This window comes from Lissotriton vulgaris, chromosome 10 (genome assembly GCF_964263255.1).
Source record: "Lissotriton vulgaris chromosome 10, aLisVul1.2, whole genome shotgun sequence".
In the NCBI taxonomy this organism is placed as follows: Eukaryota; Metazoa; Chordata; class Amphibia; order Caudata; family Salamandridae; genus Lissotriton; species Lissotriton vulgaris.
This window is the reverse complement of record NC_141698.1, coordinates 1,007,817,640-1,007,837,371: the sequence shown is the minus strand read 5'-3', so window position 1 is coordinate 1,007,837,371 and position 19,732 is coordinate 1,007,817,640. Positions and strand designations below refer to the sequence as shown.

Genomic DNA, 19,732 nt, shown 5'->3' with positions numbered 1-19,732 from the left:
TGACTGAATAAATAATATGTTTTACCAAAGAGTTAACGGACAGTTTGTCGAAGCATAAAATACATGTAAACCATCGTTCAACCAGTTTGAAATAATCCTTCATTTTATATCTGCCTGTAGACTGTTCTCAATATGCTTGTTTAATAGAAGCTTGTCGACACAAACTTGTACGTTTCCTCTCTGTGATCATGGACTGTGAGAAACACAGGAGCAGGCACGGAAAAGTTGCCTCATCACAGGAATGCTTGATAAGGGCCTTGAAAACTAAGCACCCATTGCAAACGACCCTACATTTCATGTACTATCAAGCTGCTCTTGCAAAAGTGCTTGCTGTGACTAAAAACTGTGCATTTCATTTTCTTGTGCTTGCAAATGTGATAACGCTGGTGCAAGATGTAACCAGAATGTGACCTTCGGGGTGGCCACTTTGTTTGCAGAAAGGAATGTTGAATGCTTTGATCGAGGGCCTTGAAACATGAGATACGTCACTTCTATCACCAACATCCCGCCAGATGTACAAACCTGAGTAAAATATGCTTGCTGATAAGGTCAAACTTTACTTTCCTGTGTATGCTTCAGAGCGACCTAATATATCTGAAGTTTCACAAATAACTGAAGGCTTCTTCCATCCCACAGAGGAATTTTGATATAATAATTTAACGCTACTTAAAAATTCAGAAAGAGGAAACAAAAGAAAATTAGATACGTATTTCAGGGGCCATTTATCTTGAGTCACACATATAAAATACAATCACTACTCTGCAAAAAATTCAGGATACCCCAGTTTCACCTTCTTAACCCATTCAAGCTGAAGAATTATTTTAAAACTGCCACAGTGAAAGTTTTTAGGAGAAGCCACTTGAACGACATAGCAAGGTCTCTACATTGTAAAAAAAAAAAAAAAAATTTGAAACGCTATTGGCTTAGCCCAGTGGTGCTCAAATTAGTTGCATAATGGCTATATTAATGAACATTGGCAGGCTGGTCTTTTAGAATCTAAAGCAATCCGATTTAGTCGGCACAACTCAACTAACTTGAACACTTAAGAAAGTCTGTGACCTGCTAAAATCTTCCCCTTTTATTTCTTCCTAGGTTCAGTGTCAGAATGTCGTCTTTGTAAACCTTTACAAGGCTTTGAGACATAACATTCCTGTTACAGGCATTACAATACTTATGTTGCATCGACCACCCTGCATGGTGAATGGAGCGCTTCACATGTAACAGCAGAACACATCAAACTTGAGTAAAGAACAGGAAAACAAGAAAGGGAAAAACTATTACTTGGTCTTCAGGTTGAAATGAGGCAGTTATGGAAAGCTTGGGTATGTGGGGCAGCATAGAGATGAAACCAAGTGATTTAGCTGATGGGACCAACCTGCTACAGGGCAAGCCTGGAGGCCAGAGTAGTTCAAGCCATGGTTGCACTCGTAAGGGAGGCCCTCTTTAACAGTGGAGCACATCGTTGTTTACTGGGTAAAGTAAAAGGAGTTCATCCAGTTTCTTAGTTGGTTCATAAACATCTTATCTGTGATGGTGTTTTTCTGGTCAGGTCGAGTATCACCGATCTTTTGCTGGCTGTTGATGGCCTTTTCTGGCATCATAGTGCCAAGTGGTTCCATGTAGAGATTGGATAAACAGGGTGGGACTGCTGGTCCCTGAGGCGCTTCAGCGGTACTGTTGGAGATCTGAATGAGTCTATTTGTATGGGCTGAGATATTGATAACAAGAAGGATGAGAATCATTTCAGCACTTGACTCCCTAGTCCCATCCTGGGCCAGGGTGGTGATAGACTTCATGATTTGTTTTGTTGGATGCAGATAGCAAGTCCAGCAGGACTAAGCACTATGCCTTGGTATCAGCCAATTCTCTGAGAATGTCATGCAGTATTTCAAAGGGCATCTGTTTCGGTGCTACCAGTGGGTTGGAATATAGAGTGAAAAGAGTTTAGGAAATCATTTTTAGTCAAATGACAAGTGTAGCAATGAGATGTAAGTCAGTAGGGAAAAGCATACTATTATTTAGTCTTTAAACGTGCACACTCTTCACTGCCTCTTAAAAGTGCACTTCATCCTAAAATTCGGTCGTGTGCAAGTCTCTCACATTGATAGTGTAATGGCCCTATAATAGTATGAAGTAGACATTCGCTTACTAACTTAAAGACCTTAAGATTAGAAGCCTTATTACGAGTTTGGCAGGATCGTGGACTCCTGTATCGTCGGTGGCGGTCTCAGTGCAGTGAGCCTGGCGGTCCAACCACCATATTACGAGTTGGGCAGTTCGGATTAGCAAAGACTGTCTCTGGGGTACCGAGACAGCCAGTAGACCTCCGAGTTTCGGGTCCACGGTTGGGGAAAGACAGCGCCATAGGGTGGTACTGGGGAGCTGCATGCCGTGTATTTTACAAGTTGCTTGTTCCACCAGCTGACTGCAGTGGTCCGACTGCCTGCTTCAAGATGGCGGTGACTAAGGATTTGGAGTGCGTATTCACCCCTTTCTTCTTCTCCCAGACAGATTCTGATGTGGATCCCTTTATCCAGGTCCTCCCTTCACAGCAGGATCTTCACCCGGGGATTACGACCCTGTTTGCGGATATTTTCAGGTGAGTCCATTTCGAACCATATCAATTGCCCTGACTGCCCCCATATGATATGCACTGAAACCCGGTATTTTCCCACATATATAATGCATATGTGTGTATCCGAAATATATGCAGTCGAAATGCACACAGAGGCACAATATATTTGTAGAAAATACCACAGCTGCAATATCCCAACCTCCACATTGCTGGCCCCGTGTTAAACTCTTAATACAGTGATTTTTGGATGACCAGCGGCGTGGGTTGCTGGCTAGGGGTAAACCTGGTCCTACGGCAGTCAGACCGCCCAATTCGTAATAAGGCCATATGTCATTTGCATAAATAACGAGGGCCCATGTTAGCAACCTACAGATGGGATTGTCACATTTTACTGCAATCCAATTAAGCATGAGGAAAATGGCTAGAATACTATTCTGTTGTACTGACAGATGCATGGATAGACAGATGAACCGTCTCACTCTCAGGCCAAAAGGACAGGAAGGTCTTGATAGATATGTGCTCAGATGGCAATGAATAGGAAAAAGCACATTAAGAAGGTCAAACATTATGTGGCCCAATAATTGATGGGCAGACATTCTGTGGCACTGCATTTTACAGGAAGAGCACCTGATTGCAAAGCATTCTGAGTACAGTAATGAATAGGTAGGAATGACGGTCCTCCAAAGCTACAACAGGAGAATCTGAATTTTGATAAAGACACAGAGACAGGTATTAAACATAACACTCTTTATTGCCACGCCTCAGCTACCACTGAAAGGCACTTCAAAGTACCTGGTAAAGAACACTTCTTAAAAATTAGAATGTTGATAGTCAAACACGGAATAGAATGTAATCCAAATGCGTTCCATTCCCCAGGTCTTTGAGGTAATGCTCCTAGGACAAAAAACACCTTTTCACTTTTCCACAAATCCTGTCTTACATAGGTTCTAGGTTTGGAGCAGAACACAAAACTCCACAATACTCGACTTCTTCTTTACTGGCCATCTGCAAAGGAGAAAAAAAAACCATAATAATAACAAACAAAATCTTTTTTTATATATTCTCCTCAATATTATCCAATAGAAGAAAACTCCCCACAATCTTATTGCTGGGATGAGATGGATAATGTTAGTGATGGGTTTTTGATAAAATCCAGATTCTCCGATCATAACTGTGAAGAATCATCATGGCGAGTCCAGAGGCCATCGTTTTGCATGTTTAAAGCCCCTGAGTGCTAAATTCAGTTATATGGCATAGTGGCCTCAATTAAAACTTCACAAACATCCTAGCATTTGGCCAGTCAGTTAACTTCAACAAGTCGTTCAGGCAAAAAACCTTGTTCGCCATCACATCTCTGATAGAGTGAGCTGTACAGACAGAAGTATCCACATCACAATTGTTCATTATCATATTTATCCATCCACAAATAGTTGTAGAAGACATTTCCTTAAAAGGATTTCACACAGCATATTACCAGCTGATCTTTACCCAAAGGGCATACTTCCATCACTTTACATTCATGCTCTTTCATGCAACTAAGCATGGGCGGAAAATCCACAAATTCGCACGCAGCGGATTTTTTTTTCTTGGTGATACAATTTTGCGGCGTGCGGTGTAAGTTCGCAATTGCGAACATATAGGTGCGGCGGGCAGCAACAATCTTGCACTCGCGAAATTACAAAAATTGCAATTCTGCACAATAAATCTACTAGCAAGCAGCATAGACCTTCTGAAAATGATGATTTTTATCAGAATAACTCCTCAGGTTGACATTTGCCTGCACTTTTTTGGATTTGAGGCCTTTTGATTTTCTTTGGATAACTTTTGGATTAGAAATCAACTTTCTCATTTAAGCTTGTTTGGGACATTACAGTTGCTGTAATGCTGTTCTGCAGAACAACGAGTTTTGCAATAGTGAAAGCATTCAGCAGGTTCAAAAGTTCAAACTCATCATTAGTAACCATTCCCTGTAGTGCTTCCTGACAAGGGCCCCTCCAGAGTTCAGTTGCTAGTTGCACCAATTGTATGACCCTGCTCTGACCCTCACAGCAGGCTCATAGAATAGCTACAAGTAGGCCACAAAGGTCCTGGAAAAAAAAATTGCACTGCAACAGAAAGCAAATTACAGATAAGGAAGCAGGTGCCACACTGGAATTTTAAAACAGTGACACATTAATAAATCAACCCCAAATTAATTCATGTCAGTTGAAGCAGGCAGGTGTGCTTGCTTTTTCCCCCCATAATCTACAGTGATGATGAACCAGAGGGTGGCATTGATGTACCAGAGGGTGGCATGGGTGAAACAGAGGGTGGAAGGGGTGAAACAGAGGGTGCTGGGAACCTGTGATGATGAACCAGACGTAGAAACAACATAATTGTGACCGTTGCGAGCCGACATGTAAGTTCCCAATTGCGAACTGGTACAAAACCCTCGCGAACTGGCAAAAATCCTTGCGAACTAGCAGAAACCCTTGCAAACACGAAAAAAAAAATCCACAAATTCGCGAGAATTCGCGGATTTTGCGGATTGCGAGTTCGCAAATTCGCAAAATTTGCGAACGCCAGATTCGCAAAATTAGCCCATGCTTACATGCAACACACATATTTGGAAAATGATCAAATCTTGGATACAACATTGTCTTACTCATAGTTTTTATTCTCTTTGACACTTCAAGCAACACACCATCTGAGTGTAATATTTTGTACTTCTCTCCAATGAGCATACGCCTATCACCCTCCTAAAGATACCAAGCACAACAATGTTGCAATCCTTCAAGGTGCTAATTTCAAAGACAAAAACTTGCCACTGAGTATATCTTGAGATAACCCGAAATCCTCACCAACTACTCAACATTGCTTTCCCACTTCTACAAGAATAGCACAAAGAAATGTTTGGCCATAAACACATGTTTACGTCCAAAACCTCTTAATTGCCACCTTTCTAGCAATCACAAAAGGATGCATAAATGGTTTTACTGATGCAGTTTTTTATGCCATTTCTGAGGAGAAACATGCAGTAGTACATACCACTCAAAGGGTGTAAGTAAGAGTTCCAGTGCGTGGTTTGCTTGGAAGTGTAGACATGTCTACAAACATGAAGGCATTCACAAACTTCCATATGGCCTGTTTTCAGTCTGGAAATGGTAAATTATATTCTGTAATGTAATGTAATGTAATGTAAGGAATGTAAGGCGTTTTTGTAAAGCACGTGGTTACCAGAAGGCATCCCAGCGCTGTGATAGATTCAGACTCAAGAGGGGAAAGGACCAAGGGGATCATTTGGGGAAGAGGAAGGTTTTCAATGTCTTTCGGAAACGTAAATGGCCAGGTTCCGCGCGCAGTTTAAGTGGAAGGGAGTTCCATAGCGAGGCTGCATTCACAGAGAAGCGGCGGCCTCCTGTGCCTGCTTTCTTGACTCTCTGCACTGTTGCCAGGAACCCCTTGTCGGAACGCAAGGGTCTATTAGCTTTGTAGGGCGTGACTAGGCTTCTCATAATCGGGGGTCCTTTGCCTTGCATGAGTTTGTGGATAATGCATAGGGATTTGAACATAATCCTCTCCCGTTCGGGGAGCCAGTGGAGCAATTTAAGGGCAGGTTTAGCTGAGGTCCTAAGGGAGATACCCATTAAGAGCCTGGCTGCGGCATTTTGGATTTGTTGAAGCTTGTTGATTGTAGCTTCAGGGGCTCCTAAAAAAATCGCGTTACTGAAATCTAATCTGGAGAGAACAAGACCTTGTATCAGTAGCTTCCTAGAATGCTGCGGGAGGAGAGGAAGGATTTTTCGGGCAGACCGAAGTAGACCAAAGCAGATTCCTGCTGTCTTTTTTGCTTGTGTTTTGAGTGAGAGGTCCTGCTCCAACCAGACCCCTAAGCTTTTGATTTCTTTTTTTCGGGGTGGGTGGGTTCCCTAAACAAGCAGGCCAGATGGAAGAAGGCATTGAGGCCGACTTGTGGCTTAGTAACATAAGTTCAGTTTTTGACCCGTTTAATTTAAGTGAGGAGTCACACATCCCAGCATATATCTTTGTCAGGCATGGATTGAAATTGTCAGCGCATTGATCGAGTTGGGAGAGTGAAACGACCAGTTGAGTGTCGTCGGCATAACTTACTATTTTGAACCCAAACGGGGCGACCACGTCCTCCAGGGGGGCCATGTACACATTAAACAATGTGGGGCTTAAAGATGAGCCCTGCGGCACCCCACACTGGAGGGGTATTAGGGCAGATCGTGAATTGCCTTCCCAGACTTGAAAGGTGCGGTTGGATAGGTAAGATGTTAACCAGGTCAGGGCGGACCCTCGAACTCCTACCTCGGCCAGGCGCACTCAAATCCAGAAGGATCACTGCCACTGATCCTCCTGAGTCCAAGATGCGCCTTGCCTCCTCGATGACAAAGAGGAGGGCCGTATCAGTGCCCTGGCCTGGGCGGAATCCGGTTTGAGAGTTGGTAGCCGATCATTGGACTCCAGAAAGTGGGAGAGTTGGTAGTTCACCACTTTTTCTGTGATCTTACTGAGTCCCGGGAGTAATGAAATTGGTCAAAAATTAGCAAGCTCCAGAGGGTCGAGGTGCGGTTTCTTTAAAAGGGCCTTCACATTGGCCCCTTTCCAACTGGGCGGGACAATGCCCTGAGAGAGAGAGGTGTTGATGAGCTCCGTTGCCGGGATAGCGATGGTAGTGGCTATCTGTTTAAGGAAACGCATAGGGACTGGGTCGCTAGGAGAGCCGCTTTTAATGCCAGATAAAATTTTAAGAAATTCCTCTACGGAAACCGGATTGAAGGCATTCAGCTGGGGGCCCGTATCCGGGGGCAGATTGCCGGGGGAGACAGAATCCTCCATTTGGGGTAGAGTGGATAAGATATTTTTAATTTTTTGGTCAAAGTAAATGGCTAGTTCATTACATTTGGCTCCTGATGAATCTTGGGATAACGGGGGGTCGGGGATCTTCAGAAGTTCTTTGATGATCTGATAGGTTTCTCTCATAGAGTTAGCTGAGTTTTTAATTCTCTGATCATAGAATGCTGTTTTGGTGTTTCTGAGGACGACTTTATACGCTCTAATCGCGTCGCGATAGGTATCTTTGTTTGCAGTATCCCAATTTTTTCTCCAAATGCGCTCAAGCTTCTTACAGCCTTTCCTTAGAATTCTGAGCTCAGGAGTATACCAGGGGGCAGAGCCAGCTCTGGCAGTCTTTTTCCGCAAACATTTTTTTGGTAGGACTAAGTCCAGTGAGCTCGTAATCTAGTTTTTAAAATTGATGTCAGCTATCACAGGGTCAGGAACAAGGGAAGAAGGGGAGAGTTCAAGAGTACGAGTCCAGTTCTGCAGCCAAGGACATAGTTACTCCCTGTTCAGGCTGCAATGGGTAAAGGCACATCCCTAGATTTGGTGGGGCTATAAGAAAAGGGCTTACTCCAGAAGGAATTTTTTTTTCCTGTGAAAAAAAAAAAGAAAACTTGTTCTTGCACTGTCAGTTGCCCTTTCCGCCGTGAAGAATTGTATGATGTGTACAATGCCGCACAGGGGAAATAGACAACCTTAGAAGAAGTCACACAATGGGTGTAATATTACGCTTGGAAACCTTCACCAGGTGTAGCTTTCCAGGAATACCTCCTTTGTAAATTGGAAAAGAGTACAAAAGCACATTCAGAAGGAGTTGTAAGACTCCATCCAAACATTTACACTTTCCTTTCTGATTTGTACAGTCGGTGGTATTAAAGTACTCACATGTGAACACAAAATTGGAAGCACCTGAACTCAGTTTTACTCCCTGATCCTCATAATAATCTTCATAGAGAAACAAATATTCAATACCTCAAGATTACAAACCTTAATGGGGATTATATCATGATTACACTAGCAGAGTATCTTCTCGTATTTATGAACTATATCCATTTAGGTTTCTCTTTTGCTTGTAGGATTACAGAAATATGAGAAAAAATGAGTTTACAATGGCCATGTTTTCCAGATGAAAAAACTCAAAACCGTGCGTAGCAGGTATTGTTCAGAAACGTTTTCTTTATATGGAAATGTTTATTTGAACATTTACAAATTTCTGCTCATTCAAGTTGTGGCACTTGGATTTTAAACAATAAATAAAATAACATAGGAAATCAGATCACTAGAGATGCTATTTGATTTTAATCAATAGACTGCCACTTAATGTCGAAAACCATTAAGCTACGCATTTTGATTAAAGAAAGGGTTTGTTAAAATCAGTAGATTTATGTCCTCGAGAATGACTATGGTTCGGTCCAAAACCAAATATGAGACTAGGAGTAATGCAACTTACCTTAAGGAACAAAAAATATTCCTTTTACTTATGGTTAATCTTTACTAGACCAAATCTCACCTTTCTAGCCATAGTCCTAACACATGAGGTTATAGAGCAGTGTCTAAAACCCTTTTGGTGGCTATGAACTTGTACCACAAGCACAGCATAGTCTGGAAATACCAAGCCAGAGACACCAGGACCCAATGTTATGGAAGGGTGGGAAAGCAGGACTTTGATGAAGAAAGTAATGCTTGGGAATAATGAAGATTACTAGTAAGAAATCAGGACTTATCTTCCACATCACAACCCTAACATGTGGGGATTTATCAGACGGTAGCACTGGGTGGACCCAGGACACTAACGCTGAAAAGTTTAGTGGTGAGAGCTTCTTCACCAAAGGAAACAGAAAGAATCACCCACCAACAATTTTCTATGAATAAAAGTATCAGGAACTACAGAAGCAGAATAGATGTAAGCTAACACTACCTCTTTCAACTTAGCCAATGAAAGAGTTGAAATGGGTATCAGCAGTCCTGAGGGGAAAAAGTTATGGCAGAAAGACTGTCCAAAAGACGATGGATCTACAATTTAAAAACACTTCTAGAAATTGGCAGACATCTTTTTAAATTCAGTGAGTCTCTGAAATAATTGTTTTTTTCTGAGGTTCTACATTACTACAAGAAGGATCTGGCAAACAATTGAACATCACAGGATTTACTGTCAACTAAAATCACAGATTTACAGATTTGTCTAGTTCTACCTCTTAGCATTTTAGTCACTTTAAAATCAGCTTCCCTACATCCTTTCCTCATATTAGATCAATGGCAGATTGTAATCTCTATTTATAGGACTGATGCACCAATGACATGGGCGTATGGTGGTGCACATGCGTGCAACAGTTATAATCAAACAATGACTGATGGGTGTGGGCTGGTCAATATGTCAGTAACATTTACAACAACCAATGACTGAAAGGGAGCAGTGACCTTTTACCCCTGTCTCTCTAAAAACGTTCAGTGCTGTTTGTAGCCAAACATAAAACTAATTAAAGATGTATTTCCTAGGGGAAAACATGTTTATTTGGAGAGACACCAACATTTGGCTACATCCTGGTTGAGTACTGTGAGAAGGAAAACTTGAAGCTTTGAATGATGGAGAACATAAGTAAAAAATCAGGCAATATGTGCATATACCCTGATGTTATCTTTATGTTTACTTTGCTTCTGCAAACACAAACATCAGCTCTTTGTCATCTCAGGCCACATTGCACCACATATCCATTGACTTCTTACCTGTTCACTTGGGTACACGTATTGCTTCATAAAGTCCTTCACCTGATGCAGAATCTTGTCCCCTTTCTTACTTTGCAGAAACAATTTATCTGTTACATCTGATACACCGGCTTTTGCTTTTGCGACAGCCATGGTTCTATAACAGTAAATATTACACTTAGTACAGAAAAGAAATCCAAATAAGATTCATCACAGTTTAAAATGTGAGTGCCTGGTTAGTTATAATCAATTGTACATTTTCCAGTTGTGAATTTATCTAAAAGAAATTGCCTTTTCTGAAACCTAGTAGTCAAGCACTCCTAAAGAAATTCTAGGGCATAAGTGTTTCAGTTTGTGGAGAAGTGTGGCTCAATGATTAGAGCGGCAGACCCTGATGCAGAGGTCTAGCCCGGGACCAGGGTTCAATTCCCTGCCTCGGCGGGTCTTGGGCTGAAAATTCCACGGACCTGATAATTCTCACCTCGGTGCCTATTCCAATCATGGAGTCCCACTCTGCAACACTGGGCAATAGCTTGCTTAATCTCCACAACGGCCACCACAACGCTAAGGATGCCTGGCCTCCACCTTGGGGGTGCCCAGGAGTGGACGCCTCACAGGGAAAGCCAGGATGGGTTCCACAGCGGTATTCGTACAAGCGCCTTGAGACCCTTGCGGGTGAGTAGTGCGCTATACAAGTATCAATTTTTTCTGTACTTTCAGTGAGGAGTAAAGACAGGGAGGTATGTTCATTTGCTCTCAGTAGTAACACAACAGAAACATCTATCTAAAGGGCACTTCAAAGTATAGGAAAACAGAACACATTAAAAACATTTTTTTGCAGAGTTTTATATAGCGTGAACTTGATCCGAATCGGGTATCAGAGCGCTTTACATAGCACCAATTACGTTACATGAGGACACACATTCATCTTTGTTAGGCACAGGGAGATTACGTTATTTGCCCAGAATCACAGAATGTTCAGCGTCATTGCCGAGACTCGAACCCAGTTCCCCAGATTCGAGGTCAACTGCCCTAGCCGTTAACCCAACTCCTCTCCCCATGCATTGTAATTAGATGGACAAGTTTGAGTACATTCAATTCTAATTCTTTTAAAAGAAGTACCTAGATAGGGTGTATGCAATATGGAAAATACGAACAATCAAGACAGCCAACCTACTGGAGTAGTAAAATATCAATATTGCTCATTATCCAGAATATTCATATTCTGCAAAGAGAGCATTCAGACAATCCATTTCAGGTTAATATATTGAACGGCAAAGAATCTACATCATTATACTAAAAAGACAAAATATTTAAGAGTCGCAATATCTAACAAAAATGCTAAAGGAAGAAGGATGGGAGTGGGGTGGGGACCACAGAGATCTCACAATAAAGCAGGACTAACGGAGAAAAAGATCAGTAACATGTGGGATCGTTGCAAGACAGGCAGACAGCCTGGCGCAGTACAGATTCACCAGCACGGATTGTTAACGTTGGTGCAACCCTCAGCCACTGGCACAGCATAACCACCATCTTAGGTGGGCTAAGTGTAAATAAGGAAATAGCAAATTATAGATAAGATGCTAGGTACAAGGAGACAACAGATTTGTTTGTAAATATTCAGGCTTGCAGTATTGTGCCTTAAAATGCTTTGGCGTTACAGCACTATGGTTTTAATGTATTTTAGTTAAGTAAACTTGTTAAGAAAATCTTTGTTTTAATATCATTTTCAGTAATCTAGTTGTTAAAAATTTCGTAGATTGAGAATTTTTATGTGCTGTAGAGCATTTATTAATTGTATATGTTATTGTTTGTATAACTGTTATTTTAAAAATATATAGTTTGCAATTTCAAGTGAGGTAGATTATTTAAAAGTAATTGCTAATTGTACTTTATAGTGTCATAGTGAGTTGTTGGGTTTGTAGGGGGATAGGGTGGGAAGTTAATTAAGTAATAGTCAATTATTAACAAATTAATACTTTTTAAGTAAGTATGTGCACCTTAGAGGTAGACCAGAGTGGTCCATACGTGTATAGTGAAGTGAATGGAAGTCCTGTTTCATTCCTCATTCACACAGACGCTACCCTATTGTGAGAAGAGCAGAGGTTCTCAACTGACCCATCTCAGGACAAAGAATCCAAGTTGAAGGCATTGCAAATAAACAAATGACTAGTCCAGTTTCAGAAGTGGTACCTGTCGAGGTCCTATGAGGAGAATTAACGATTTGTGGTGTGTGAATCGAGTCCTGTTATCTGCTTGGACTAGATATTTTGTGCAAGCTGAATTGTTCCATTTACTGTATTCCAAATGGAATTGAGTTCCAATTCAGGATGAGGAATTGCCTTTAAACTTGTCAGACAGAGATCAGAAATTGGAATGTACTCTATGATGGCAAAGATGATTTGCCCACAGAGTTGGGAGACGGTGTTACCTGGGTATTGGGACTTTACAGGTAAAGACATTGGACTTATCAAAATTGTTAAACCAGCCACTTTACAGAGAAGACAAATACTGAACACCAGGGAATCCCACAATATAATCGGACCTCTGAAACCATTGCTGGGATTTCTCCTGTGACTGACGCAATGATTATTGAACAAGGCACCTCTGGGATCCTGGAGAGTGCACCCCCCTGGAGTGTACAGTTTCTCGTAGAATTAGGTAGGTATCAGGTCTCCATACAATCTGGACTGAGACATGCTCGTTCCTAGTTTTCCCATGCATGCAGCATACTTAACCAGTGGTCGACCATCTGGGAATTCAATGGGAACCCCTGATGTTTTAATACTTGGGTGTGAAAATAAAAATATACCTTAAGAATGAGGACACCTGGAAACGGAACTTGGGAGAAACATTGCGAGCCCTGAAGGGTAGTGTTGAGTTTTGGCAATCCTTGCAGTTGTCCATAATGACAAGGATTGCCCTGTCTAAGAGGGGGATGCTTCTGTAAATGTTGCACTACTTTGCAAATCTCTCCGGATTTGAATCCTGCAGTCCCAGTTTCACACAGTAAATGTCCTATTAAGTGTCCTATTAAGTGAGTATGTCTGGTACGGAGTCAGGTATAGAGTGTTGCTGCATATCCTATGACACCAGATAAGAGAAGGAGGGCATGAGCCCTGACTACGAGTCATACTGCTTGGCTGCCCAGATATCATGGCGGCTCGGCGAGACTGGTACTGCTAAATGGGCCCAATGGGAAAGAAACAATGGTAGGGTGTTTTGACTGCACTGTTTCTGGGTGTAAAGCCATATGAAGCTAAGCATTCTAAACACCTCACAATTTCACTCTGGTGCTGGAAGAGAGTGATGTAGAAGATGCCATAACATCCAGAGTATGCACCAGCGATCCCACTAATAGTCTTACTCACTGTATGGAGCGGATACTTCACAGCATGACAGATAAGGGAATGGACAGTGGAAGGAATCCACACAGTGCGTAACTGATACGAGGGCCCTAGATGCACAATGATTAATGCGGACTTCATACAAATGACATGGCGCTAGCTGACACTAACCGATTTCTGGCACGCATGTATGGCTGAATTAGATGGAACGTTAGGCAGAACAGATTTGCTTACAGCAGAGATATACTGGTTAGACTTGTATGCCCCCTCCCCCACAAAGGCAAAACGGGTGGGCTCCAATTTCCAGGATCTAGTGTTAGTGATTGACAAATTCACCTTAGTGGTGCACTTGAGGTCCCCTGAGGGACAGCCTTGATGTAGATGGAAGGAGAGGCCAAGAGATGGGTGGTGGCAGAGGGAGCTGACCTGAGATAGACCAAACACCCCATCACTGACCTTTGGAGGAAAGTAAAAGGCACACTATTGATGGATGGAATTCAGAACAAATCAAACATTCACTCCCAGTGAAGAGATCTGGGTTAATTCCATTGTTCTTTTGCTCACTACGCCACCCTAGTTTGGCCCAGCCATATGCAAATCAATCTTGACCCTGCTCCTCATGGGAACAGTCCAGCTAGAACTGCCAAGTGATGTCCTCCCTGGACCCGAAACAAACATCCTGGAACTGGTTTCAGAGTAACACCCCTCATCAGCAAGGCTAGCTTGAATCCAATGGCAAAGTGAGCAAGGGACCCACGTCTGGGCATACCCTTCCCCCTTAAGGTGAGTAAATTAAGAATGCTGGGGGTAGACACCCCATTACTTACCTTTGAAGGGAAGTGGTAGACTCACTCCTTTGATGGGATTGATCATAGATTGATTATTGATGACTAGAGCTGGAAGGCATTGTTGCTAAGAATGTCCCGTGTAGGGGGGTGCATGGGGAGATGGCGTGCGCTGCATTAAACTGCAATGGCTATGATACCACATATATATTGCAAAACATATTTGAGGGCAAGTAGGTGCTGGCTTTGGATTCACTTTAAATATCACATTGTTATGGGTGGGCTTAACAAGTTATTCTTATTCTTGTTTGTCAAGTTTTCTGTCTTTGCTGGGATAACTAACTGATCCCCACAACAGGTTACAAACTTCTGCCTATTAAGGACTAATTGGTTTAATATGACTGATATTCTATCACATGACTGCTACACTTTTTTAAAATGCAGAATTGCTGTACAGCCTATAATATTTTTTTTTACACAAAAGTATGAAGTGAAGACAAGTAACGATGTTTAGAACTAAACTCTACAAAGCGACTATTGTGTCCTGCTGGACACAGTCTAGTGTTTCTGCCAGCCACTCCCTCGAGGGTTGGCCCACACACACCCTCACCCATCCAACACGGGCGTCACCAGTCAGGTGACCGAGCGAATAAAGGAGCCCGAGTGCACGTGCTCGTGGCTAGTTCCCAGTACCATCTTCCCGTGTCGTCCCTCCGACAGCCTGTGGGCCTAGGGCCCAGAACATAACACTGGCGACGAGTGTGTCTGTCCCCTCACTCTGCAAACTTCGCTGTTCTCCATGACTGTGAGGGACGCCAACATGGGTATTGTCGCTCCAGCCTGCCCCAAAAGCCTGAAAGTAAGTGGCTGTTACACTCTCTCCCACTGTGCCTTTCCTTCCTCTTCTATTTCTGTACAAAGTGAATTAATACAATCTGAAACACCCAACATGTTTTAAAAACCATCCTGTACAATACATTACTGATTTGTGTTTATGGTAGAACAAGCATTGAACTGTCCATGTGCTGTGCCAAAGATGAAGTATTGTCTCCATCACATGATGACCACTGTCGCTTTAGAACAAATATTGGCGAAAGGGATCGCCCTTTAATTCTTCTAGATAGTGTTGGTGCATTATGGGTCTATATTAAAATATTTTGCAGGACTGATTTAAGCTCCCAGACTGGACTGCAGTTTTTGCCTTCAGCAGTAAAGCATGTAGCATGTGCATATGTATACATTGTACGTATAGGATTTGAGTAGATTTGCAAATATTTTAAAAGGCACAGAGCCAAATTCTAACAGACATGGGAATCTATACAAAGCGCAGATTTCACTCGCATATTCCATCTCCAACATATGTACACGTGGCACACACGCCATTTGAGCGTGCATGGCAGAAATGTGCATTAGTAAGTTTTGGTTTTTGATCTCTGTGGATAAAACATTGCCCCTATGCAAAAACCGCTTTTACACCTTCATCAAATATAGGAAGTGTACACATCTCTTTCTTACACTGAAAAAATATTTACTGCGGCTTTCATCTAAAGTGAACAAGAGTAACAGGGCCTTTTGCACAAAGGTAAACAAACTTTTGTGTAAGTTTATGATTGCTTACTACTCACAAAGGTATTTTACGAGTAGTATCTTTACGACAGGGGAGTTTCTGCACATAAAAAGATAGGACTGTGCTAAAATACTACTCGTAAAATACCTTTTGTAAATTTTAAACAATCGTAAACTTACACAAATGTTTAAGTTTACCTTTGTGAACCAGGCCCTGATGTTTGTTAACATCCACAAACCCATGCGTTTGTGCTTCCACCACACATCTTGCATGGCCCCTGCCCTCACTCACATCCTTCTTGAATGCTCACTTTCTCACCCATGTGCGTACAATTAACACTCGGGAAAATCTGTAGCTCAAGAGGGTTGATTGGCAATGTACAAGTCATGTAATATAGATTCTGTGAACTAAGAGCTGTTTTTGAATACATACGTCTGCTTTACGTACGAAAATAGTTGTGAGTTAAGCACAGAGTCAAAAAGCATATGGCCGGGATGCCTGTCACCCCCTCCCAACACAATCCCCAAGGATGGGAAGACGGACGCAGTTCTGAACTTTTGGAAGGCGGGAGGGAGTTACCCTCCCGGCCGTATTTATTAAAATATGAAACAAAATTAAAACATTAAATAAAAGTTTCATATCAGGTACAATTTTCATTTATTACATTTCGATGAAGACATGTTCATTGGCTAACCTTAACAAATCTCTAATACAAAGGTTTCCTAGCCGAGTCTAACATCCTGCAAATGCATACATTCTAAATTAAAATTGTACATCCTAGCATTAAGGGCCAACGGCAAGGTTGCAACCGGTGTCAGATCCCTACTACCAAAAGTCTCGCCCTCACGGTGTGAGTGGCGGCCGCGCAGAGGACTGTACCCTCCGTGCCAACTCTAATTTCCCTTGTCTTGTTGGGGGCCCCCATTTCCGCTCGAGGCCATCTTAAAGGTCGTCCGAGCACCCGTGTGAGGTATCTGTAGGAAGGACAGCGTGGACTCCCCCCACCCCACACTCTCTATCACATCCACCGTCGCGGATATCCGGGCCCCGGGAAATTCGTAGGAGGGGCATATAGCCGCCTCCTCCCCTGGAAGGGGCCTATGGCCGTCTCCCCCTAGGCGACCCATCCTTAGTGAGTGCCGCCTCCCAGTGGGAGGGGCCAATGGCCGCCTCCCCCCGGGCGCTCCCATCCATAGTGGGTGGCGCCCCCCTCTAGGGACCTTGAAATTACTGCTCACCGATCATGACCTTACAGTTTGTGGGGGGGCCGGATAGTTGACCGGCTATCCGGCCCCCCCACAAACTCTATCTTAAAGGTCATGCTTCCTCAAACCCCTTAGCCATGCTATGAAGTCTCCTATGAGTAAGACATTCCCCTCCCGGGACAGGTGAACCCCATCATTCAGATACATGTGATCACCCCGAATACACCCATGCGGAATGCTATGCAACTGCGCAGAGCGAAACAATCTACCAATTTTTTTGTTAACCTTCTTCACCGAATGGTTCAGTGCTGACACGGAAAGCCCCCCCCGCCAAACCCTTCTGGAAATCATGTGGGACCAGGCAATCGTGCACCCCGGGATTCTCTTTGCCAACCAGCTCACGGCAGACAAAACTTGCTCAAGTAATACTCGCCTACCCAGTGTCACCAAGTCATTGCCCCCCGGGTGTACTATGATTACAGATGGAGGTGACCTCTGCCGCCCTGAGAGACCCTCAACAAAAGATTCGAACTGGTCAATACAGAGCCTGCCCCTTCCGTGGAAGGCCACTCTGTACCCGTATTCCCCAGCTGCGTGAGTCGCGTCACCTGCTTTGAATACGTCCCCGGCCCGCCTCACGTATGAGTGGCCCACGACCCAAACCACTCTTTCCTCAGCAGGTGATCACAACATGTGCAATAGCACATACCTTTTAAAACAATTCGAGGACCATCGTCCTAACTGTGTCACTTCTTCCGCACTCTGACCCCTGGCTGTAGCCTCAGTAGCAGCCCCTATCCTAAAGGAGTGGGTCCCAAAATCGCACGGGTCCATGCCCTCCGCCGCGATTGTCAGTGCTAGCACCCTCTGGAACTGAAACCTCGTCAATGGGGTGGCATCGATTTGCCTCAGCAAACTTCCCCCCCATGTATCCGCCCTCAGTGCCAAGTATTCCTCTATGCACCTTATCGGGCACGTGGGAGACCCTCGCATGCGCTGGACAACAACGCTGCTTCCCATTGCTCCCTGGTCAGTTTTGGACCTAGCTATCGTGACCACCATCGAATCACCCCTAATTAGGATGTGATCCCAGCACAAGCCTCCCTCCACATCTTTCTTATTCCTTGCAACCAGTTCGCTCACCCGCATAGCCCCATGGAACGCTAATGCGAAAGCTGCCTGGAACAGAACTGCTTCGAATTGGGAGGAGCATGTCGTCACTAGTTTTGCCATGAGTAGGGACAACCTTTCCAAGCCAATCGGGCGTCTCTCGTCATGCCTGCGACCCTCGAGGCGCTGCCAGCCGCGAAGGGCTTTTTTAGCCAAAACGGAACCTGTTGGGTCTTTGATGCCATGCACCTGCGCCATGAATGAGATGGCCGCCCTGTGTCTATTGGCCATTGCCGCTGATCGGCCTTCTCTGTGCAGTGCTACCAGCAACCCCAGGAAGGACTCCTCCTGCCCCCAGCTCTGACTCCCTGTTGGACCCAAAAATGTACAATAGGAACGAAACGCTCCTTCGTATGCCTTCCTCGTCCTGGGGGCTAGGCTTGCTGCCACGAGGTCTTGTAATCCGGGGCACCGATTAGCCAGAGTGCTTCGGGGAACGGTGCCGCCACTAAGTCCGCTGTAGGTAGATAACCCCTGAACGCCTGCATATGTGAACGAGAGAGTGCATCAGCCGCATGATTCAGTACACCCGGCACATGTTTCGCCCTGAACTGTACATTTAGTCTCATGCAAAGTAGCACAATTTCCTTCAGCAATCTCAAGATCCATTTGCAGCGTGCTGCCTGATTGTTAATGCATTCTACAACAGTCATATTATCAGACCAAAATACCACTGAGGGGTCTCGGAACTCGTCCGGCCATGCCCTCAGAGCGACAAAAATTGGGAATAGCTCAAGGAACCCTATGTTACCTGTGAGACCGCTGGCGTGCCACCACGTCGGCCATGTTTGCGCCGACCATCGATTACCGAAGATGGCGCAAAATCCCACGCTCCCCGCCAAGTCGATCCACAAACCCAGCTCGTTCGAAGACGCTGGCGGCTTGTTCCACACTATTCGACCGTTGAAGTCCGCCAAGAATGCCAACCAAATGCGCATGTCCTGGCGAACCTCTGCAGACAGTCTCGTGCGGTGATGCCCTTCTTTGAGACCAACCATAGCTTGTGCAATAGAGCGTGAAAAGGGGCGAGCCATTGGCATCACCCTCAAGGCAAAGTTAAGCTGACCCACAACTTGCTGTAACTGGTGCAGGGTCACTTTCATCCTACCAAGGCAAAGCTCCAAGGAAGCCCTAAATTTTGATACCTTATCCACTGGCAGGCGGAAACACCCCTCCACAGAATCGAGCTCAATTCCCAGAAACTCCAGTGAAGTAGATGGTCCCACCGTCTTACCTGGTGCCAATGGTACCCCAAACTCCTCCATGAGGCTGCAAAAATCCTGTAGCGCCTGCGCACATTTCGTGTCGCCGGCAGCACCCAAGAACAGAAAGTCATCTAGGTAATGCATAACATGCCTATTCCCTGTGGCCTCGGTGAATGCCCACTCTAAAAAAGCTGAATTTTTCAAAGTAAGCACAAGGGATGGAGCAACCCATTGGCATGCATTTATCCATGTAGTAACGTCCTTGGAACGCAAAACCTAGCAGACGCTGATCCTGTGGGTGTACCGGGAGCAACCGGAACGCCGACTCGA

At 44.1% G+C, this 19,732-nt stretch overlaps 1 protein-coding gene across 1 annotated transcript in view; it reads right to left on the bottom strand.

Annotated features, from left to right (window-relative positions):
• Nucleotides 1-3,307: 3,307 nt before the first annotated feature.
• Nucleotides 3,308-19,732, bottom strand: part of LOC147689151 (acyl-CoA dehydrogenase family member 11-like) — a 367,718-nt gene continuing 351,293 nt past the window's right edge. Inside the window, exons 9-10 of the mRNA XM_086942042.1 lie at nt 10,145-10,280; nt 3,308-3,580 (exon numbers count right to left, since the gene is read on the bottom strand). Of these exons, the coding sequence (XP_086798168.1) occupies nt 3,512-3,580; nt 10,145-10,280 (205 nt within the window). The 3' untranslated portion in view covers nt 3,308-3,511. The remainder of the gene's footprint in view (nt 3,581-10,144; nt 10,281-19,732) is intronic.